Raw genomic sequence first — 24,677 nt, 5'->3', positions numbered from 1 at the left:
GACTAAACGCACCAGCGCATGTGCCGATGCTCTGACGGCTCAGAGCGTCACACAAACGGGTACGTTCCCCTGGCCGCTTGCTGAGGTGAAGGCACTGTCCCCACATCCAGGTGAGATGTCTAACAGGCAGCTAGCAGCAGGAGGCAGCGGAGTCCCCCGAACCAAAGTGTAACGGAGGCCGTGGGGGTTGGGGATCAGAGGTAAGCAAGGTGCAAACCGGAAAGCAGAAGGTGGAATGAAACCACGGAGAACGCGCGAGGCTCGCGCCACCCGTTAGTAAGAACGGGCAGGAGCCTGGGTTTCTCATCAGGAAGCACACATTTAGCGTCCTGAACTCACTGTACCCCGAGCTGGCCTCCAACTCACGCCTCCCCCACGTCGGCGGTCCCACCTCGGAGTCCCGCGGCAGGGTGGCGCTGCTCAACCCCCCGCCGCACAAAGGGCGGTGTGGGCGCAGCAGCCGGCAGCCTCGCTCGCGTCCCCACCGCACGCGACTGCGGGGCCGACCTGAAAAACTCCTGGATTTCCCAAAGAGGCAACGAGTGGCACTTCTCTTCTGGACTCTCAATCACAGGGCCCAAAAGCATGCTGCCATTTGAAGGCCAAGTCCAAACAATGTTCTCCAAACCCTTACAGGCGTGACTGGGAGGGACATCCAGAGCAGCCATACAGAACAACGCAGCCTCCCGCGTGGACAGAAAAGAAATCAGCTGCTTTGAGAAACACCTACCTATTATCTCAGGCCAGCTTAATAAATGATAATTATTCATTGCCCTGGGCGGTGTGGCTCAGGTGGTCGGGCATTGTCCCGCACACCGAGAGGTCGCTGGTTCGGTTCCTGGTCAGGGCACAGACCTGGGTTATGGGCTCAATCCCTGGTAAGGGGTGTGCAGGGGGCGGACGATTGATGTTTTGCTCTCACATCGATATTTCTCTCCCTCTCCCTTTCCCTTCCTCTCTCTCTAAAAAAATCAATAAAAAATCTTTTAAAAAATTATTATTATTCATCATCTAAGCAAGAGCCACAGAAACACCTCACGCACTTGTTATAAATGCAGTTCCCTGCCCAAACTTACTGAAGCAGCAGCTTTGGGGGAAACCCAAGAATCCGCATTTTGAGCAGCTCTGCAGGCTGTTTGTGAACCACCTCTGGAGGAAAGGCCCAGAGGGTTTCTAGGTCAACCACACATGACTTATAACCTCTCTGCTGGGAAGTGACTTGACTCTCCTCCGACCCCAGCCTACACCTGGTAAAACTGGTGCCTCCCTGAATCGCTGAATCTTAACAAGGAGTCACCAGTGTGGGGGACCGTGCAGCAGACCAGGGAAGCAGGCCATTAAACCTTGCTGCAGGCACCCTGAGCACAGCCCCGAGGGACACGGGAAACCATCGAGGAGAGACAGAAAGTAGAGCCCAGCTCCAGCAAACCCCACGGAACAGAACGTATGTGTAGGCAGGGCCGGCAGACGTTAGAATTCTGTCTCCACTGTTTTGCAGTATGTTTTCATATTTTTAGACAATGTTAGTTTTCTGATTATAAAAATTATACGCACTCATCGCAGAAATGTTAGCAAATTTGCTCTTCTCTGTTTAATTAAGTGCCACCACCCTGCAGAGAAGCGAGCATGCAGCTAGGAACAGCCACAGAGTCGCCAGGCTTGTCGGGGTGTGCAAACCCTGCTGGAATCTGATCAAAGCTGATTTATTATGAAAAATTAGGCAGCGTATCAAAGGCTTACATCATCTTCACATCACATAGACTTTGGGGGGAAAACTGCGGTCTCTCCTCTCTGCTGAGTGTATCCTCAAAGGATAAGCCTTCTAACTTCCTGTGGAGCAGAGTGACTCTAAATCAGATTTGCAAGTACGTGTGAAATGCTTGCTACTCAATGGGTCTTTGGTCAGCCAGGTAGGGCCTAGGGGGTGAGACAGAGCTTTCTCCAGGCACTGGGCTCAGTCAGATGGGCCAGGAGAACTGGCCTAATCCCTCACTCAGACGCAGGCCGGGCACCTTCCCTGGGAGCTTGTGTCTGCATCTGCTTTTAGTCCTGCTCATCGGCTGGATTCTCAGGCTTCCTGGTGACCTTGCACTTAATGCACGCTACTTCCTAAAACTCTTTCAAACTCTCCCTTCTATGAAACACAAACAGTATTTAAGTTTAACATCTTTTATAGTCAGAAATGCTTAGCGTTACTTCCAGAGCTGCAGCTACAGAATCACGTGGGAGAGAAGTTCAGCGGTTTACTTCTTGGTAAGTACTGACCCTGTAGCTATCCAGTTCTTTCCAGAATATTCCCCCTTCTTCCTTCCTCCCTTCTACTGCTATTACCTAAGAGTATGCTAATGACACATATTAATAATATAACCATATATTATGCAATTGCTATAATATGTAATATTTATTCTGGCAGAAAAGAACTATGGTAAATGATGCGGAATAAATTTCTTTAATGCACAATGTTTCTTTCCCCCAGGGTCAGCCTAGGGAAGGACACGTGATCTGCGAGGCTGTCTCCCCGCACACCTGCACTGTTAGGTCACTTCTGTGCAGAACTGAAGTCCTTTCAGTAGAAATGAGCCAAAGACAAAGTCATCCAGTATTTACATTAACACATCAAGTGGAGCCATTCATGCGCCATTTATAAGGTTTCCCCTCCCAGAAATAGAAGCTGCCTCCTCAACCCAGGACCAGACACCTCTCAGCACACAAAAGTCTGCTGAATAGATTCCCCAAATCTGGGATTTTAAGGAAATACAGAAAGGCAATCTATTTTCCTAACTGTGTGGTCAAGGACATCAATTTCATATACCAAAAAAAAGGTTCAGGAATAATTAAATTCCAATAGGCAGAATTTGGTAGATTTACAAAGAAAACAAACATCTTTAATATAATTCTCTCTACCTCAGAGCCAACATCAAGTATGAGTAACTGCAGCTCTCTTTTGCCAGCTCATCTTCAAAACACACATAAGCAAACCTGAGTTGAAATTTAGTTTTTAAAAAACTCTCAGGGTTAACCACTTTTCAAAATTATCCTTCACTTACATTTACGCTAACCAATATGACGATGGTGTGATAAATCAGAACTGAAAACACAGCTCATTCCTGAGATCAAATCCAGGACAGTTCCCATAAACACATTTCCAGAGATCATGATTCTCAGATTCGTCTAAGACTGTTTGCACTTCATGAATTCACTTCTTAAAATCTGCAACAGTTTTTTACTGACTTCATCTTTTCCTTCTGGTGGGTCAGCAACAAAATGCCAACCAACATGGATTCTGGTTGTTGACCCGCCTCCTCTGAACTGCAGAAGATGCTTCTCCTACCACTTTCCCCAGGAGCTTTAGTTTGCATCTTGCAGATTCATGATCAACAGAGTGTAAAAAAAAAAAAAGTTTTTCCTGCCCCCAGTCTGTGGGCACACTTACCAGATATGTCCTAGATATTTCTGAAGAAAACTAACATCCACAAGAGATTTCCCCACTTGTACCATGGCCCAATAAAATGTCACAGAAATCCCCAAGAAGGAGCTGCTCCTCTCTACCGCTGCATAAAATTCAGAATCCTCAACACTCACAAGACATCCCCTATTTCTGAAATTTCATGAGCACCCACAAGCTCAAAGAATGAACTGAAGCTCATATTACTTCCAATTCCATTTCAGGAAATCAAATGTGTTTGGGTATAAGTTACACATGGTCCGGGTCCCTAACACTCCCAAGTATATTGCTTTTAAAGTGTGTGTGTGTGTGTGTGTGTGTGTGTGTGTGTGTGTGTGTGTGAGAGAGAGAGAGAGAGAGAGAGAGAGAGATTTTGGAGGGCATTTATATGTCAGTCCAAAAAAAAGTAAATTTTTCAATACCACAAACTTCCCTTTCAATGATAAGCCACTTTCCATTTCTTGGTAAATGTTTTAGGCAAAGAATATAAATGTGTAAAACTTACTAGGCCACTGAGGGCGAATGAATTACATGGAGAACACAAAGAGCTGGCAGTGTCGTGAACGGTCTGAGCCAGTGTAGACGGCTGAGCTAAACAGTACAGGTGTGGACGGCCAATCTGGATAACGCAGCTCCGGCCCCAGTTTTTTCTATAACAGTTATTTGGGTCAAGTCTATTAAAAACCATCGCTTCATTTCCTCCCTGCGGCTACACCTGCGTGGACGTGTGGGGCTGAAGGAACTGGGGCGCCTTCCTCCCCGACTTGCCTTGGCAGGAGCCTCCCTCCCTCACCCTCTCACCTCCAGGGCGCGGGAGGTGCTGTCGGGGGCAGCTGGGGGTGATGTGATGATGTGATGTGATGTGATGTGATGTGATGTGATGTGATGTGATGTGATGTGATGTGATGTGATGTGATATGCTGCGCTGCTGAAGGGCTGGCACCCGGATGGAACAGTGTCTGAGCGCCGCAGACCCCCCGCTCGCCCTCCGGTCCCTTCCTGGGCGACCCCGGCAGCGTAAAGGAGGCGGAATTAAGCAGAAGTCAGAGGATTTGGATGCGCGTCCTCCGCTAACTCAGAGCTCAGCAATGTCCTCTGCAAAGGGCCAGCAGTAACTATTTTCAGCTTTGCGGCCACGGGTCCGTCGCTGCTGCTCCGCCCAGCCATTCCCGCGCCCCGACGGCATGTGCGCGGGCGGCCACGGCTGTGTCCCAGGAAAACTGTCGTTACAGGCAGTGAAACGTACATTTCATATCATTTACATGCGTTATGAAACAGTCTTCTTCTCGATTTTTTTCAACCATTTCACAATGTGAAAACCATTTTCTTAGCTCACGGGCCGTATAAGACCAGTGGTGGGCGCGGTGGGCAGACCCCCGCACTGACTGATGTGTGGGCAGGCGCCCGTGCAGGTCCAGCTGGGGGGGAGCCCGCAGCTTCCTGGGCGAGGGGACCTACCTTGATATGAGCTGCTGGGTCTGGGACAGTCTGAATCATGTCCTTCAGGAGGCCAGCTCACTCACCGTCCACGGAGAAGCGGAGACAGCTGGGAGACAGAAAGGGACAGTGAGAACCGGAATGACAACCGTGCTTCTGTGTTTTCTTTACCCGAAGGAGTGAATACAATAAAGCCATGGTAAAACAAATTTCAAAATTTCAAAATAAATCACAGTTTTGCAGGAAGCATGTTTGCCCAAAAGTGTCCTTTAGGTCTGTGCAGTTCATGAAGTGACTAGAGAACTCACTTCCCTTCTTTCCGGAACATCACTTAATTTTATCCCAATAAAGCCCCACTGTGACATGCCCCCCCAAACCCACGTCACATGTCGTTCATACGGGTCATTTTACACGGACCGCGTCTACGAATGATCATTAATTAAAGAAGAAGTTAGACACACATACAAAAAAGAGACACATTCTCTTATATGGAGAACACTGGACTTTGGAAGTTCCCACCAAAACCAATGCCATCCACACATCTTGTTAGGCTTCAGCCTTAAGCTCTCCATAAAAGGCAGGCTGCCCTTCACGGAGTGGGGCACTTTTCATTTAATCCTGACAGTGACTGAGAGTTGGAATTCCCACAGTCAGGGCCATGGAGACCCAGGGAGGTCACAGGTCTGTCCAGGTTCACCTGGTTAGTCAGCAACGGAGCCAGGATTCAAGTCAGGGTGGTCTGGTTCCAAGGCTCATGAGAAATTCGTTTGACATAATAGATTTTGTCCTGTATTTTGAAAACACTTTAATTCACTTTAAAATTCAATTTAAATGGAATTCAACTTAAAGGTGTCCACACTGTAGGGTTATATACTTCATCCAACATTTTCCTTTTTTCAGATTATAAACTAGTGCATTCTGGTTATTGTCTGTTGGCCCTGCCCCATTCCCAAAGCCCACGTCCACCCTTCTCTGCCCTGGCCCACGACACTCCCCACCCCCGTGAGACCAACCCCTACAGACTTCCCCAGCAGGGCACCCTTGTCTTCTGGCTGCCCCCATCAATGTGACACTACCTGGAGGTCAGGGGGGAGGACAGAAGGGGTATTTCCTCCCCTTCCCGCCACCAACCCTAGGGACCTTCCGTATTTGGCCACGGTTCTGGCCACAGCTGGATTCTATGGTGGCCTCTCCCATTCTCGGGCCCTCCCACAGGGCTGCAGGCCCCAGTAACCGTTCCCACCCAGCCTTTGGCTCTCTGGAGCTCTTAGCCGTCAGCTGACACTGAAAATACCTTTTCTAATTTATACCTTTAGGTGCCATCACTTTTTTTTAGTCGACTGTCATTTTTTTCTTCTCATAAATCTGGCCCGTGACTAAGTAGTAGTTAACCCCAAATAAAAACGAACAGCCTGATTCCAGGACTATGGACACAGAGCTGCCTTTGAAGTCTGCTGTTGGACACGTTATTCTAGGGACATGCCCAAGATTCATGGGAGTCCCAGCCACGTCTGTATTGCGCCCTTTCTGACCCTCTCTGGTGCACACCATCCACCTCGAGCATAGACGGGCTGCTCATAGGAGCCCTCGCCTCCAGGTCTGTATGCTCGGGGTCTGTCCCCCACAAGGGCTCCAGGGAGTCCTGCCAAGGTCATGGCAGGCTTGAAGCCATAGGCATTATTTCTTATTACAGACAATTTTCTGGATCTTGGAACGCATGCAATTTTTCCCTTACATCTAAAGCTAGTCCTTTTGGGGGATAACATTTGCTTTAAAAATGCAAAAGGAGTGGAGCCCTGTCTTGAAACTGCATTGGGCAGCTGCTTGGTGCACCCATGACAGAGAGGCTAAGAGAGGAGGGGCCTGGCCAGAGGAGTGTTGGCACAGGAATTCTCCGACTCCCCAGGATGACCTGTTCTAGAGAGCAGCAGGCGCCCCAGGAAAACACCCTCTGCTCCTGGGGTCATTCAGCCCAGCAGAGGCCCATCCATAGGCCCTCCTCCCAACAGGAAGGCTCCCGGCTGCACCCCTCATGCTCAGGAACATTTCGGCATCTCTGGGATAGCTCACCCCTCACCACCGCTCCCTCCCCACACACATGCTGCTGCTCATACCGCAGGCTGAGTATGTCCCCACCCGCAATTCCGGGCTGATTTACAACCGCCTTTGATCCAGAGAACACAGCCGAAGGGATGTTCCGGGGGTTTCTGAGCCCAGGCCTCAAAAGAACCAGAGACTTCCCCTTCCTGCCTCCAGGAACCCAGTCCCCACGCCCTGGGCAGAACAGCAATGCGGCCATGGCCCAAGGTGGGTGCCCAGCTGACAACCAGCACCACGTGCAAGGCCTGCGAGGGATCAACCTGGACGCCAGAACAGTCATCTCTCTCTCAGGTGACCACAGCCCCTGTGGACATCAGGAAGGCAGAACTGTCCAGTTGAGTCCTGTGGGCCCACGTAACCATGAAGGATAACACACTGGTTGGTGTTTTAAGCTACTAGGATGGGACAGTTCAGGACACCTGTAGATCACTGAAACCTGCACGAGTTTCAGACAGAGAAGATAAAAGACGAAATGCCTGTTTGACTGGCACACTAGGGGGGATCACAATGAAGGCCCGGTTTCCCCCTCCCCCCTGCGCCCACACCTTCTGCCACGTGACTGTGGCTCCCCTCACCACAGAGAAAGAATCAGTTTGCCAAACCCGTTTTGGGGGATGTCCATGTGACCTGCTTCACCCAAAAGAACGCAGCCAAAAGACAGTGAGCCTGTTCCTAGCCCAGGTGTCCAGAGGCATGAAGTGTTTCCACTGCAGCTCCCACCGCCACGGGAGCGCGCCCGGGCCAGCAGGCTGGACGCCGACAGGCACGTGGAGCCAAGCAGAGTCCTCCCCTCTCCCCAGACAACACCATTCTAGATCATCTAACCAAACCCCAGGCACAGAAGGGAAACAGCAAAACCGAAACTGCCCAGCAGAGGCCAGCCTGCACGGCCAAGCCACAGGCTCGTAAGTGAAATAAATGCTTCTTGTTTTAGAGATTTGGGGGCAATTTGTTACACAGCACTTTGTGACAATGAATTATTAATATACGCAATAGGCCTTGAACAACCAGGTTATCTACATCCCCCATAAAACTTTCCACCTAGAAAGATCAAAGGAGACTCAAACAGGAATTTGAAAGGAAACTAACTTCATCCCAAGTCACAAACATACCATTTCCATCCAGCTATGGGGCAAGGCCTCACACCCTGGCCCCAGACTCAAAATGAGTTGGGAAACCGAACTGTAACCAAGAAACGTCTACCATAGGGCACTGCAAGTGTCCTGGAGCCCTTGCCAGGAGCAGTTGGTTCAGGCTTCCCATGGAGGGCCCAGCCAGCCCCTGGGGATTCCGAGTATAATGAAGTAGAATTGGCATCCTGGAGGTCCAAGAGCAAAGGAACATCAGGGGGGCGTTACAGCGGCCGTTCAGTCTATAACCAACCAAGACACAAACTTCATAGACAACCACTTATGTCTCCAGTCCTTTAGGGGGAAGTCTTGGATACTTCCAACGCATCAAAGATGGGTGGCTGGGAAGGGAACAGATTGGTGAATAGGTCACACAGATGCACCACAGTCCACCCCTCAAGCGATGGAGATGGAGAAACAACTCATGCAGACACGCGAGATCAGTCCCTCGAGCAGGCAGCCGGCGGCAGTGCCCGATGAGGGACGTGTGACAGGTAAAGGAGGGAGGGCGCTGGCTCACAGAGACAACCAACAAGGGGCAACGAAGGAGGCTGGAGGAACATGAGGCATGTGGATTGGCGGGAAGGCAGGGGAGCAGGGAACAAAGATGCCCCCAGCTCCCCACATCTGGGAGCTGGGCCGTGATCCTAACCCACTGCCGCCGCCACCAGGTCACCAATCACAGGAATTTATTAACCATTCAGTGTGAGTGGCGCTGCCACCCACCAAACCAGATCAGCAAATGCAATGCCCCTAAAGGCCGGGGGGATGAACTTTCTCCCATCCTTCCCAGGCCTCACCCTCGCAAATCTCCTTGGCTGTTTCCGCAGCCATGTGGGTCCTGCTCTTTTAGGCCATTCGGGAGGTATTTCATGGATTTTTTAAAGAGCACTTCTAATTTACTTTTGTGTCTCTAATGATCATGTCTGAAATATTTAGTATTTGATGAGTGACGCGATGGTTTGGCATCACCGTGGGAGCCTTTTTATTTCCTATTTTACCTGCCTTTGAACCCTTGCAGAACGTGCATCTGTGTTGTCTAAAATCTTCTCTTTAATATCTGTTTCTGATGATCAATTCACTTGGTAATGTGCATGTTCCTGATTTAGTGTTTCATGATCCAGCATTATTTCATTATTGGGTATCTTGGAAAACAAAATGCACTGACATTCAATGGGATTTTGCTTGTCTCTCCTTCATTCTTGCTTTTAAGATGCCAGGGGCTTACTAAGGAGACACGAATTTGATGTGGGTTACTTCAGCTGTAACCGCATAAAGTGTAGACGGGCACACAGTGCCAAAAAGAAAAGAAGTCCTTTGAAATTAGGGAGGCCGTCCCGCAAAAGAGTGAAGAGAAGATCGAAATATTTGGAGGGCTAGGGCAAGAATAAGAATGGAATTGAAATAAATTGTCTGCCCTGCAGGCAAGGGACCCCCTTACAGTCATGTGGACACCCCAGTCCACGTGGCCATGCTCCGTCCAACAGCTGCCCTGCCGGCCACCCTTCAGGTCTAGGGAAACGCACAGAGCATCTTCTCAAGGAGACGGGCTTCAGGAACAAGGCCTGTGCAGCCCCAAAGATGCTCAGGCCAGTCTGGGCAGGGGCTCCGGGCTCCAGGCACCCAGGTGTGGGGTAGGGTGGGGGCAGGGCTCTGGTGGAGGGGGTGCAGGAACTGACAGAGGTGCCAGGCCAGATGAAGGATGGAAGCCAGGGAAAGGCCACTTTACAATCTGTAAAATGGGCTCTTACTGTGGTATAATACAAAAGATAGTTGGTTCCTGTCCCCAGTTCCTGGCACAGAGCTCTTAAAACCTTCGGAGGTTTCTGCTAAGCGTGATAGGAGCATCTTTTGTTCTAATGAAGTAGCACTTGGAAGACACAAGACTGCTTTGGGGTGGCCTCAGGAAGCCCAAGCCTTCGCTGGAAGCCGGGAATTTCAGCCCCACCCCCCGTCCTCTGCAGAGGGGAGCAGAGCCAGAGACTGAGTTCATAATTGATGGCGCCTATGTGGGGAAACCCTCATCAAAACCCATAACCGCCAGGATTCCCAGAGCTTCCAGGTTGGCGAACACATCCATGTGCCAAGAGGGTGGTGCCCCCAAACCACCGGGACAGAAGCCTCAGGACCCTCGGGACCTCGCCCTGTAAACCTCTTCATCTGCCTGTTCCCTTGTGCCCTTTACAATAAACTATAGTAGTAAGTATAGCACTGTCCTGAGTTCCGTGAGTTCTTCTAACAAATTAGTGGATTGTGGAAGCTGGGTGGGTTGTGGGAACCCCCAAGTCTGTCTGTAGCCAAGTTGGACAGAAGTGTGGGTCACCTGAGGACCTGATACTTTAAACTGGTGTCTGAGGAGAGGGTCGTAGTCTTGTGCGACTGAGCACTCAACCTGTGAGGTCTGTCGCTCTCGCCAGGTAGAGTCAGAACTGAATTAAATTGTCGGATACGGGCATCCCCCACTTTTCAAAAGTTCGTGGCACGCCACTTTATTTTGACACAAGACCTACATTGGTACCTGCTTTCACTAACCAAAAGAAACCTAAAGAGGAGTTTCGCTTTTCTGGAAAAAAAAGTTAAAAACGAGAATAGTGTCAGCATTTGCCACACAGGCAGTCATCAGGGAGGCAGCTCACCCTGAGCAGCGAGAGGGGCCCGCCGAGCTCCCCGGGGCCACACGCAGCCTCACATCCAGCTGCGGGAGCTCTGAGCTGCGTCTGTGAACATCTGGGCTTTATCTCCACTTATTTTGTGCACCATTAGCCAGATGTGTCCCTAAGGTATCAGAAAGCCGAAGAGAGCTCGTAAGGGGTTACCCTTAACATAGAACTGTACGTAATTAAGCATTTCGATCCTGGAGAATGACATAAAGACACTGTGCCTGAGTTGAATTTTGGGCCTGGCAACTCTCAAAATTTTTTCCAAAGAAATTTAATTGCGACTGCTTCTTTGCTTTGTGACATTTTGGCTTATGAAAGATTTCATAGGAACGCTATCGTTTCAGATAGCAGGGGAAACCTGTACTCAGTTGGTGTTGGAGAGTCAGCAAATTGGTTGATGGTGTTGGAAAAGACACCACATATCTGATGTCAGGGAGGGGAAAAAAAACCCTCAATTACCTATCTCCAAATTAATGCTCAGTGGTTCACGCAGGTGTGAATGCAAGACTTGGCCAGCACCCGTCCCAACTGGCTAGAACCAGAGGTGAACCACTGTGAGGATTACGTTGAATTATGCCTAAGAAACCTTCCCAGTGCCAGGCACACAACAAGCAAACATCTTCATACTGTATCAAATGCAACTTTGATAAAAATAATTCTCAATAAATAAATTGCTAATTTTTATAAGGGCCCTTTGTCAATTGACTAAAAACATCCTCAGTTTTAAAGCTGAATTTTTAATTTAAAGCTAAACAGTCATTAAGTAAAAACATGTTAGGCAAAGTGGCTATAAGCAAACTCATTCTAATGACTCCATTCGTGAACGCGCCGGACGTTAGCACACTTGTTCTGGATGCGCGGATGTGAGGCGTGTCAGCCTGATCCGCTAATTCTACCATGAGAACCGTGTAGGTCTGAGTCCTGAGCACCCTTCCTGGGGCAGTGGTCTCCTACATGAAGTGGGAGGATGGGAAGGCAAGTGAGACACCCCCCTGGGGCCCATGACTTAGGGAGGCACCCCTCTCCAGGTTCCTGCAAGCGCAGGGCCGGCACCTGAGAGGGAGCAGCTCCTTAAATTTTACGCCTCGCCTGGCTCACCCTAGTCCCAGCCCCGGTGCCTTCAACCAGAAGTAAGCAAGAGAGACCGGAGAGAGGTGGAAGTAGGAGAACCCAAATGTACCTCTGAACTGAACTAAAAATAAGAAATTGAACTTCTTCAGTAGGATATGGCTTATCTTTCCACAGGAATACAACTCCCACTCTCAGTGGGTTGATCTACATCGATCCCCTGACCCCTCATATGCCGGAGTCCAAATCCCCAGTAGCTCAGAATGTGACCTTATGTGGAGATGGGGTCAGTACAGAGGTAATGGAGTTAAGTGAGGCCATTAGGATGGGCCCTAATGCAATATGGCCGGTGTCCTTATGTATTTATTTATTTATTTTAAAAAGGGAAATGCGGACACAGAGACCTGTGCAGAGGAAGACAGATGGTGTGAAGCCACAGGGAGAAGATGGAGCCACAAGCCGAGGAGAGGGGCCCGGAGCAGTTTCCCTCTTGGCCTCAGAATATGCCTCTTTAGAATACTGATTTTACTTTAAGCTGGTTATTTTAAAAAAATTTTTTTTGTTGATTTCAGAGAGAGGAAGGGAGAGGGAGAGAGAGAGAGATAGAAACATCAATCATGAGAGTTCTGCACGCCCCCCACCGGGGATCGAGCCCACAACCCGAGCACATGCCCTGACTGGGAATCAAACCCCGATCGCCTGGATCCTAGGTCGATGCTCAACCACTGAGCCACGCCTGTCCAGGCAAAGCTGGTTATTTTTAAGAACTAAAAGACTCATGAAGAACCTTTGATTTCCTGATTACCTACCTAAAGAAATTCAGAGAGAAAAAAATAAAACCGGCTTAAAGAAAGGGGACATCACCTTAGCATCCTGGGACAACCTGCAATGTCTGCTAGTTAGACACCCTTCTGTGTCCCATTATTCCTGGGTGGCTCCAGCAAGACTTGGTTTACCAAATGTTTGTCCTGTCTCGTCTACCTGTGAAGAGCCTGCCTTGCCTTTGAAGTCCAAACCACGGCTGCCTTTCTCCTTAACTCAAATGGCACCTGAGCCTCAACTGCTCAGATTGTCCTCGGGTCCTACATTTTTATGGAACACCTGTGTGTACGTATGTAATAAATTTGGTTATTTTTCCCTGTTAATCTGTTTCATGTCACTTTATCAGCCCAGCCAGAAAACCTAAGAGGGAAAAGAGGGGAAGTTTTTCCCTCTCCTTGATCTCAGATATCTATTCTCTAAAACCCGGGCAGTGGTCTCCTAGAATAAATGTTGTCTAACACCCCTCCCCCACCAGTCTGTGGGTCTTTGTTACAGCAGCCCTGGCAAACTAATACACCTTTATCAAGGGACTCGCTGTAATACTTTAACTCATGAAGATTAGCGGCCCCGATGGGGACATGGCCTCAGGAACCACATCCAATTTACCCAACCGCACTATTTCTTCCTGGACACCCACTCTGTTCAAGGGACATCCCAGGCACCACGTAATGTTGTCCCATATACTAATTGCTCCTGGCTTAATTTTGGCAAAGCAGAAACTCTTTTAAGCTCTGTGGCCTAAATGAGTATTACATGGGTCCCACCATAACCCCTTCCACCCACTGAAATGCTTTTCTGAGGGCAGTCTCAGCCCTGATGGGCTAAGGCTTGGGCATGTTTTGTGTATAAAATGCTAAAATCTTCCACCTTTTTTTTTTTTTTTTTTTGCATAGTTAATGAATGCAGAGACGTGTGCGTGCCTCTTGAAATGAGGTTTCAATTGAATGCAAGTAAAATGACTAGAAAATAACTTCAAACCAAATTTAGTAATAGGGCCAAAATTACTAGTATCATAAAAGCCCAGGTCTGTAGACACCGCCCATGGCCTTCCGGTTCTTCTGGAAGGAGTGGAAGAGAGTAGAAGACGGCGGGGAAAGAAGGAGCTGTGCTGACCACAATAATCACGAAGCAGGGATTTACAAAACTCTCTGTGCTGGGGCGGGGGCGGGGGGGGGGAGGCGCTGGGTGAGGGGCATCACACCTGGGGGGGAGAATGCATGGAACCAGCACAAGCCTTCCAAGCACGCCAGATGGTCCAAGGAAAGGTCTTTGGAGGTTTGGGACCACAAATATCAAATATTAAAGACACAAAATATTTACATAGTCACATTTTTCTAAAAAATCTTAACTCGGAAAGATAGGATTGTCTGGGTCTTTATTTTACCTCCAATTGCCCTTGGCTCCACCATCTTTTTTCTCTGTGAGTCATTTGTCTTGCTTTTGGTCAACACGGCTTTTCTTGGGTCTTCAAAGATCTTGGAACAACCTAAAAGAGAATGTAAATATATTGAACCTTGGGGTTTTTTCCCAAATATTAATATCAAGGAATAACTAGACATTTAGTGACAAAACCTATTCCTTAAACACTATTTTAGAATGTCCTAAAAGGGAAATGAAGTTAAAATCCTTCCCTTAAAAAGGGGGGCGTGGGTGGTCACATTCCTCAGCAGGAAGCTCAGCATTACGAAGAAAAAATTGGGGCTGAAATAAAGGCCAAGCCTGGACTGGCGTCCTGAAGCACACATATACTTTTGCAAAGAAAATATTTTTAAAATGTTTTCCTTTCCTCGCAGCCCCCAGCTTCAGTAATAATGGTTTTCCCAGATCATTCTTTCAGCGCTGTCTCTGCCCAGAACGAAGAGTAATGGGTTTATTAAACATCCCCGAGCCTGTAATTAGGCAATTGTTTCAGTCCCAGGAAAGCAACAACCCATTTAATCTGTGGATGCTAGGAGGACCCATATTTTTTAAAAGATTAGAACAGTACCCAACTAAAAGAGAGAAAAAAGAAGGAAAATAAATCTTTCCTGGAATAGGCCTGTCGGCACAGCTCTAAAATCCAATCTCTTTTTTTGGAGATATGAGAATTTCTGTGCCTATGCAACTTTCCAAGTAAAATATTCAGTCCCAAAATATTGCACTTAATAGAATCCTCACAACATGACAAATTGCAAATGGCAACCGTTTCAGTTGAAAATATTTTCAAGTTAGAAAATGTCTTAAGTATTGCATCAAAATCAATATTTGCAATGGGCAATATTACAGCTATTTATAAATGGACCCACAGCCAGCTGACCCTCCCACTCCACCTGAAGGCTGTGAGCCCGTGAATAGAGACATTTAATCCAAACTGCCCAACTGTCACAGCAAAGCGTTTATTGTGACATAGAAAATACAAATTCTTGGGAACAAAAACTGGGATACAGAACCATAGATATAGTATGATTCTGGTGTAGTTTAAAAAACAGATGAATAAAAGACGAGAGGGAAGGAGGAAAGAGAGGGAGGGGGACCCGAAGGGAGTGCATGAAATCGCCGACAGAAGCCTTCTTCGGGTTTCCAGTGTGAACTATGACAGAGTCTTCTTTTCTTCTGTATAGTTTTGGGTACTTTCCAAATTTTAAAAACCAAGAATACTCATCTTGATAATCAGGAAAAACAAAAAAAAACTAAGCAATAGCCAAGACACAGAAACAACCTGCCTATCAACAGATGAGTAGATAAATAAAATATGCACACAATGGAATATTATTTAGCCATAAAAAAGCATGAAACCATGCTGTTTGCAATAGCATGGATGGCCCTTGAGGGCATTATGCCAAGTGAATAAGTCAGACAAATATAAATACCATATGATCTCACTTTTGTGTAGAATCTAAAGGTAAAATAAAGTAAAAAACCTTATATATGCAGAGAACAGACTGGCGGTAGCCAGAGGCGGGAGTAGGAAGGTGAGTGAAATGGGTGAAGGGGGTCAAGAGGCACAAATTTCCAGTTGTAAAATAAGTAAGTCATGGTGGTGTAATGCACAGCACGGCGACTACAGTTAACGGTGCTGTACTGCGTATCTGAAAGTTGTTAAGAGAGTAAATATTAAAAAGTCCTCATCACAAGAAAAAAATCCTGTAACTATATGTGGTGATGGATTTTCACTTACCGTTGTGATCTTCAGCAACATACCCAAATACCAAAGCATTACACCGTACACCTGGAACCAATACACAGTAGCCCCCCTTATCCGTGGTTTCCCTTCCCAAGGTTTCGGTGAACTGAAGCCCAAAAGTATGAGGTGGTAAACTCCAGAAATAAACAATTCATAAGTTTTAAATTGATTGCCATTCTGAGTATCGTGATGAAATGTCCCGCCACCAGCTCCATCCGGCCCAGGAGGCGACTGGGCCCTCTGTCCAGCTGTGTACAGTCCCCTCCGCTACTCAGATCAGTCATCAGAGAGCGAGCGCATTCACATAACTCCTTTCACAGTACATTGTCATCATTGCTCTGTTTTATTACTAGCTACTGCTGTTAATCGCTTGCTGTGCCTGACTTACAAATTAAACTTTATCACAGGCAGCTATGTAGAGGAAAACACACAGTAAATATAAGCGTCAGTCCTACCCGTGGTTTCAGGCATCTACTTAGCCCAGTGCATAAGGCCTTGGTCTACTATAATGTTAAATGTCAATTATACCTCAATAGAAATAGAAAAAACTAAGTCATAATCATTGTATATCCTGCACATATTTTCAAAGTGTTTTCCTGACAGTGACGTGTGACTTGTAGCGTCCAGCGCTGGCCTCCCGTCTTCGGTGACAGGTGCTCAGCAAGGGAGGGGAGAGGGCAAGTCAGGTCATGCTTTGAGGGGCCGCACAGACCCGGGTAGTGAAGTGCTCCCAAACTTCTCTAAATCCAAAGCCGATACTGATTATCACTTAGTAAAACGCTTTCCATGGACAAGTGGTTCAAATGGTTTTGAGTTTCCATTGCTGCAAAGGGAGTAAGAGCTCCAAAGCCTGGCTGAGCTTTCCCACCCGATGTCGTCCTACAGCGTGTTTTTGTGCCAAACCTCTACTGTGCCAGATGAACAATTTGATATATGATTGCACTGTTGGGCTTCATTTAAAGACAGGAGTAAAGCCCAGAGAAGATTTGATTAAATATGTGCAAAGGGTATTTTAAAATTAGCATTATAGCGTTATTAATATTTCATTTATCCGGAGGGCATTTATCTGACAACGTCAATTATCCATAACACAGCTGAGGAGCCACAAAGGATCCAAAAAGATGTCATGAAGTCCAGGGAGAGCAGCTCTGCCAGTGACGGCACGTCACAGCCACCTGAGGTCACAGCTGGCCTGATCAAGCAAGAAAGTCAGAAAATTAGGCAACCCAGAGTCAAGAACCCCAAAAAATACAGCCATCTGAAAACTCTGGTGTGAGAGCAAGCTGCTCAGGCCAGCCCAACAGCCCCTAGTCCCTAAGAAAGCAGAGGTCGAAAAGCCAAGTGACCCACAAGAGGACCCCCAGCCCTGCCAGAGCCGAGGGCTACAAACCACGTCACCTGGGACTCAGTGAGGCTCTGTGTTCTGCGGTGAGAGGCAGAAGAATGACATGATTGTCAGAAAGTTCTCATCGGAAATGGTTAGAGCCAAACACATCTAAGCACCTGATTTAAACAGTTGGGATATGGCAGAAAGGCCCCTGAGCTCAAAGCCCAGATCTATGCTGACCCAGCAGAGTCCCCATCAGTCTCAGTTTGCTCCTCTGCAAGCTGTGAGTGAGGGGCAGGTGGTGCAAGTCCAGGGACATGCTGCTGTGATGGCGCCAAGTGCACAGGGAGATCAAGGCATTGCCATGTTCGGGACATGTGGCCTCCTTGTTCCCCAAACACAGTGGGCAAGGAGCTGCTCCCTGCACGCAGACAGTCCTGACCACCCTATGTCAGCAACAGCAAGTACTTCATATGTGAGGTCAAGGACAACTACTGGAAGGTGGAAAACTAAACGCCCAGAAGAGCTGCCTCCGTGACAGGAAAGAGCCTGGGTCCTGGGTGAACATGGGCAGCCCATCCTGAGAAGGCTCCCTTCCCAACAGGAATGGACAGTGGGGCCAATTCAACACGGGGGGGTGTGAGCAAGAGGATTTCTTGGAAAAGTCTCTTGGCTGACAAGGAAAGGTCATGTGACATTGCCCTGTCTGTGTGACACTTGGAACTGTGACAGCCATCTAGACCCACCAGAGCAGGTAGCCTGAGGATGAAAGCAGTGCACTGTGGGTGTCTGGGAATAAATGAAGGAAAGCCTGTAACTAGGGTGGGGAGGAGCATCACACTACAGAATCTATGGTCAAAAGAGTCACTCCCAGCTCTTTTGCCATCTGTATCTGCACTCAAACAGACATGCTGACTCTGTTCTTCAGTTCTAATTTTAAAATAAAATGATCTGCTGGAAATTCATTCAGCTCATAAATCTTCCTATTTATAACACTGTATTTAAGACTTAGGAAACAATCATTATCAAGGTAAGTAACCTATCTCAATCTATACATTGTTGAGTGTCCAGCACTCAAGGTGACATCAAACATGCCCTCAATAAACAAAGAGTTTGATGGGGGATTGTAATTTTAGTTAAACAATTGACTGAAGGCAGAATGTGGTGAGGGTCATCAGAGAGGTACAGAAAAGGCAGCAATTCCATCTAGCACCAGGGAACGGCGATGCCCCTTCGGGGGCATCAGTGCAGGATGGACACTTAGTATGCCATAGGTGGCAATGGGAAGGATACATGAGCAAAGGCATGAAGGTGAAAGAGTGCACTTGGGAGCGGCACTCTGTAGGGAGCATGGCTTCATCTTTATACCCAGACAGGCACAGAGTATGAGCTCAGAAATGTTACACGATTTGTCTCTATAATTAAGGAGAGGTTCCACTAGTATTTGTCTCCTTCCATGATCTAAACCTAACCTGCCCTTTAATCCAACCATCCATCCCTCATCCATTCATCCATCCATCATCCTTCCATCCACCCATCCATCATCCATCCATCCATCATCCATCCATCCATTATCCATCCATCATTCATCCATCCATTATCCATCCACCTATCCATCCATCATCCATCCATCATCCTTCCAACCATCCATCCATCATCCATTCATCCATCCATCATCCTTCCATCCACCCATCCATCATCCATCCATCCATCCATCCATCCATCCATCATCCACCCATCCATCATCCATCCATCCATCCATCCATCCATCATCCATCCATCCATCATCCATCCATCCATCACTCATCCATCCATTATCCATTCACCCATCCATCCATCAATCATCCTTCCATCCACCCATCCATCATCCATCCACCCATCCATCTATCCACCAATCCATTATCCACCCATCCGTCATCCATCCATCCAAGTATCCTCCATGTGTCAATTACTAAGCTAAGCCCTAACTAGGGGTGGGCTTTGCCCATGATTTCAGAGTCTATTGGAAGAGACAGAGTTCAAAGAAATAATCATAAATATCAACCCTACATTGCCTTGTTTGACCCCCAACTACAGAATAATTCACATAAGGGAGTTATGAAGGCAGAACACAATAGAGGACCTGAACTATTTGGGGGACTGAAGGAAAAAAATAAAACAGCCAAGAACGCAAGGAAGAGCTATAAAAGAATTAGGAGAAAGCTAGAAAAGATTCAAGGCCTGGAAGCCAAGAAGGGACACTCAGTAAGACAGAAATGGTTCACAGCATGTGATCTGCAGAGAGATAAAGAGAATGAGAAATGCATTCAGCAACCACGCGTATTGAGACCAGCTACCAGATCTGACTAGCCACAGCCTCTTGGTGGCCTCTAACAAGGCTGCAGAGCAATGATCGGAGTACGCCAGTTTCCAAATGGTTCAGCAATCACTGCCTTGGAGGTTACATGAAGGTCAATGTAGGCTATTCGTGAAAGGAGTTCAGCAGTAAAGAGAGGGAAGGGGAGAGTAGTTCGGGAAAAAAACACTGATGCATCCACCCACCCAACACTTGCTAGCAACAGAAATTGCTAGCAGCTAGGGATGCAACAGGGCGCTTCCTCCCCTCCAAAAGTTTACAATCCAATTAAAAGAAGGTTTTTCTTCTTTGTTTAGCTTGTTTGTTTTAGGGATGAGAAAAGCAGGTGTGTTTATAGGTAGGATAGAGGGAACCGGCGGAGGAGTAGACAGAGATTCTAGAAAGAGAGAAAGCAGAAAGGCGTGGTCTGGGAGAGACAGGAAAGGCGAGGCACAGCAGCAGGTCAGTGGGTTAGCTCTGGCACGTGGGTGGGACCCTCCGGTGTGCTGATGGTGGTTAACAACCGGCTCTCCATGGGGAGGCCGACTGGAAGCATTTGGCCATTTCTGTGGAGGAGCTATCCCCATCATGGCCAGTTTCAAGGGACCAACTGAAGCCCCCGAATGCTCAGCTGGATGGAGATGCTGAGGATGCTCCCCCAGGCCCGCGGGACCGCCCCAGCCCCCTGCGCTCCCCGGGGCCTGCAGCCACTGCGAGACTGGCCAGGACAGCTGCTCCCCTGATGGCTGAGTCCCTGCGACGAGTCACTTCTGGGAAAGGCAAAAACTAGAAAATACGGGAGGCCCGGGAGCTCTTAAATCACTTCCACATAAGCTCTCTGCTTCCTGAACGTGGTCAGCAGTCCAAAGCGTGTGTTGTTTATTGTGATTCCCCTTCGATCTGACATCGGTGGTGTGCCGCGCGTGTTTCCACTTGTAAATCACTGGGCTGCCTTATCCGCTATAACTTAGAAAACCCAGTGAGGCAATTCTTGGAGTCTTATAGAATTTCCCAAAGGGTCTGGTTTTGCTCTCAGTCATAGAGAAATGTTGCAAAAATAAACAAGAGCAGTTTTGCTGGAAGAAAGTAGCAAGCGTCTCCATGAATCATGTCTGAGCCATGCAATGGCTGTGACTGTATGCTTCCTGTCGGTTTGGTTGTGTCGTTGTTTGCTTTCATTTCATTTTATAATTAAATGCACTGGGTGACACTGGTTAATAAGGTTATATAGGTTTCAGGTGTACATTTCTATGATGCATCATCTGTATACTGCACTGTGTGCCCACCACCCAAAGTCAAACCCTCTTCCGTCACCATGTATTTGACCCCCTTTACCCTTCGCTACCCCCGCCCCCTTCCCTCTGGGAACCACCACACTGTTGTCTGTGTCTATGAGTTTCTGTTTGTTTTTCTTTTTTGTTCATTTGCTGCTTTCAGTTTTATATCCCACATGTGTGAAACCATATGGTTCCTAACTTTTTCTGACTGACTTATTTCGCTTAGCATGATACTCTCAAGGTCCACTGCCCAGCAAAAGAAACCACCAACAACAAAAAACACAACAAAAAGGCAACCAACCGAATGGGAGAAGGTATTTGCAAACAACAGCCCCAACGAGGGGTTAATATCCAAAATATATAAAGAACTCAACACCAAACAAGCAATCCAATTAAAAAAATGGGCAGAAGACCTGAACAGACACCTCTCCCAAAAAGACATAATCAATGGTCAACTTCACTAGCTATTAGGGAAATGCAAACCAGAACTACGATGAGATACCATCTCATTTGTGTTTGAGGGTGAATTTTTTTGCCTTCGCAACACTAAATCCACCTCTGTCCACAACGCTTCCCCCGTTCTTTTTCTTCTAGAATGAATACAGACGTGAACGGCGCATATGCACCGACTTGTAAAGCCCAGGATGCTGACCGAGGACAAACAGGGTCCCTCTCTCCGTCCCAGCCTCGGCATGGCAGGTGGACGCACTCAGGCTGGTGTCAGGGCGGAAGGCGCGGCCACCAGCTTCCACCAGAACAGAGCACGCAGCAGTCAACAGCCCCAGGGCCCCTCGGCGCAGGACCATGGCCGGCCTGGAGGTCCCAAGTAAAAATGAGACATCTGAAGGAACACAGGCTACATTTGAAAGGCGGGTGACATCAAGAAAGGGAAAACAACTATAAATACCCTTTTACACTGAGCCTTCTGTTAGAGGAAACACATTTACCAGAAGATTTTTTTTCCACTAAGTTCAACTGGAAAAACATAAATATTTAGTCATTTCATAACAGCAGACAACTGACAAGCAGGCCACAGATTAAAGGAACATTGTGTATGTCTAAGAAAGTTTATCAAACAAAATATATCTTTGAGAACAGAATCCCCAAGTTTGTTTTGGAAGCAAATTTGACCTTAATAATGAATTTGGTCTTGATATAATCACGAGGTCAAACCTCAAAGACAGCAAATGCATCAATGACCATCTTTGCAAATGGTCTGTTTTGTATTTTTAAATTTACAATATTGGGCAGAAAAAAAAATGAAAACATTGTTAATACTACATAATTGCTTTTGAGGTTGTCAATAAAAATAACTGATTGCCAGTTAAGTTAATCGCTAGTATCTTAACATCTTAATGTTATAAATAAGAAATGTGAAATTCCTGAGTGGCAAGACAATCTACAATGCAACAAAAATGGCAATTTACATTGATAGCAAGACCAGTTGTAAGGGGCCCCATGATCACAGCTCATCATTTTTAGGTGAAATTCCATCTTTCAACATCACTGATGCTTGTAGGAGGCAGACAGCTTTATTTTGAATACCGTTTGCAGAGGCAGATGGGGGGAATTAGAAGCTTTCTTGGGGAAAAAAAAATCAACTAGCAAAAAGGCAGAAAGAAAATGAAAAAATATTTGAGACCCTCTAATAATGCAGGTAAGTCTCTACATAATCTGCCACGATTGTTGTTTTAAAAAATACCTGCGAAAATACTTACAGGACACCAACAGGAAAGGGCTTCCCTGCGCTCTTTAAGGGTGAGAGACTCCAAGAACCTTGGACTCAGCATGGAAGCAGGTCTCTGCCCACTGGCTTTGCTAAACACCTGGCATCAGCGACGGACATCCCACACCAGGGCACTGAGCCGGCTGCTCCATGCCCACTGTGTCTGCCTAGTTTCAGAGACCTGCGTAAAGAGCGCCTCGTTTGTACTCGATTCGGAAATGAGGACGTTTCAATCCTCCTGTATATTTTAAATAAAAATCATAGGCCTCGCCACAAATGCCCTTCACCGACCCCCAGGCCCATGAGGTTTAGGACGTGCCTCTGGCTGTACAGCCCTGTATTCTGTGTATCCAGAACTTTCCATGAACTCCATCATCAGTAAGTATGAACTGAGCACCCCCTGCAAAGAGCTGTGTCCAGGGGTGACAGAGAACAAAAAGTTCGACCGTGTGCCCCACTCCCAAAGAGCCCACAGGTTTTGGGGACTGTAAGGTGGGGCCCAGGTTTTATGATCTCAAATAAGGGACACGTGGCAGCTCCAATAAGAAGCACTGGGTTCATTCAGGGGACAGGAAAGGGGAGCTCCGGCTTGGGGTGGTAGGGTTTAAATGAGACCATAAAAATAGGAAGGAATTATACAGACACTGGAGAGGAGGCAGGAGAACCTGCATCGCGACAGGCAGGTGAGATGCGGCTGCAGGAGATGCGCCCATGAAAGAGGGCGATGTCGCCACCTCTGCGTGAGGGGCTTAAGGGAGGCACGAGAGCGAGAGGCCCGTCTTCATCAGCTCTGCCCCCTCCTGAGGGGTCGCAGGGCTTTGCACAGCGCGACCGTGGCTGGGACAGAGGGTGTAGAGAGAAGCTGGGCTAGCCTCTCAGGCAGACGTTCTAGAAAAAGCAGAGAAGAGGGGGGGCCAAGGGCGGGGAGGCAGTGGGCACATCGGCTGGTCACGAAGGCTTGTGTGGATCACAGAGGGACCCTTGGGACAGCCTAGAAGCACAGGCTGTGCAGTGGGACCGTCATCTGAAACAGCAGCTGGAGCGTCCTGAGCATCTGTGGGATGGAGGCTCCTGAAGGGGCTGCGGGGAGGCCCGGGAGGCAGCTGACTGCGGGGGGACAGGCGAGCACAAAGGCGGGTCCAGCCGGACGAGGATGGCAGCCGAGGGAGCAGGAGACGGGGGGAGCGGGGAGGAAACGCCAGGGCCTGCCAACGGGATACGGACGGCAAAGGGGAGGGGGGGACGTTAAAAAGGCTGCGCGTGGGCTCTTGATGGACATGGCGAGTTCTGGTCCAGCCCCAGGAGCTATCTGGTCCTCAGGCCCTGACCTATGAAGCCGGTCCAGGTGGACGGGCGCTCCAGAGCCATCGAGAGAGGGCCTGTGACCCGGCCTGCCCCGGGGCCACCTCTGAGCAGGACCTGGAGGGGAGCTTCCCCGGGCCTCTCTGTGCATCATTCCCCCGGGGCCTCTCCCCAGATCCGTGATCCTCTTCAGTTAAAAGCCATGAAAAGTTACATAAAAGGGTTTATGGAGAAGAAGTTACAAGTTTGGGGGGATTTCTTGTGAGTTTTAAATACTTTGCCCACTGGAGTCATACTAATAATTACCAGTTAGAGGTCATTTAAAGGTGAGAGCCTCCGTGAACGTGAATTACGCACCCGGGGTAGCAAAGGCAGGGGGTGAAAGGACAGTCCGCTCCTGTGGCCCGGGTTTGTCAATGAACTGGCTTTGCAGGATGGGGTCCTGGGGAAATGGAACATGAGTTGAGGGTAAGCATGCAGGATGTTCAACAGGGCATGGTCTTGGGATCAACACCCATTGATGTGGGTATGGGGAAAGGCAGGCCCTAGAAAGGCCTCGGGTGACTCCCTAGGGCTCTCTGACCCTTCAGAACTGGGAGTCAGGGACAAGAGATCAGGCTTTAGCCCCTGCTGTGTGGTTAGCCCCATGTGCTAATTTGGCTAGGCTATGGTGCCCCACTGTTTGGTCAACACTAGTCCAGGTGCTGCTGTGATGGTATTTTTGTAGATGTGCCTAACATCTACAATCAGTTCACTTTAAGTAAAGCAGATTACCCTCCCCTATATAGGTGGGTCTCACCTAATCACTTGAAGAGCTTAACAGAAAAAGACTGAGACCTCTGTGGGGGAACAAATTCTGCCTCCAGACTTAACACAGGAATCCTG

General features: G+C 48.0%; 1 protein-coding gene across 6 annotated transcripts in view; it reads right to left on the bottom strand.

Annotated features, from left to right (window-relative positions):
* The window catches only part of ERG (ETS transcription factor ERG), a 208,847-nt gene that overhangs the window by 134,495 nt on the left and 49,675 nt on the right, over positions 1-24,677 (bottom strand). For all 6 annotated transcript variants that reach the window (XM_081137723.1, XM_081137725.1, XM_081137722.1 and 3 more), the window contains exons 2-3: positions 14,047-14,148; positions 4,904-4,991 (exon numbers count right to left, since the gene is read on the bottom strand). In XM_081137723.1, the coding sequence (XP_080993849.1) occupies positions 4,904-4,942 (39 nt within the window). In that variant the 5' untranslated portion in view covers positions 4,943-4,991; positions 14,047-14,148. The remainder of the gene's footprint in view (positions 1-4,903; positions 4,992-14,046; positions 14,149-24,677) is intronic.

This window comes from Miniopterus schreibersii, assembly GCF_964146895.1.
Source record: "Miniopterus schreibersii genome assembly, chromosome: 5".
Taxonomy (NCBI): Eukaryota; Metazoa; Chordata; class Mammalia; order Chiroptera; family Miniopteridae; genus Miniopterus; species Miniopterus schreibersii.
The sequence above is the reverse complement of the archived record's forward strand: the minus strand, read 5'-3'. Positions and strand labels throughout refer to the sequence as shown.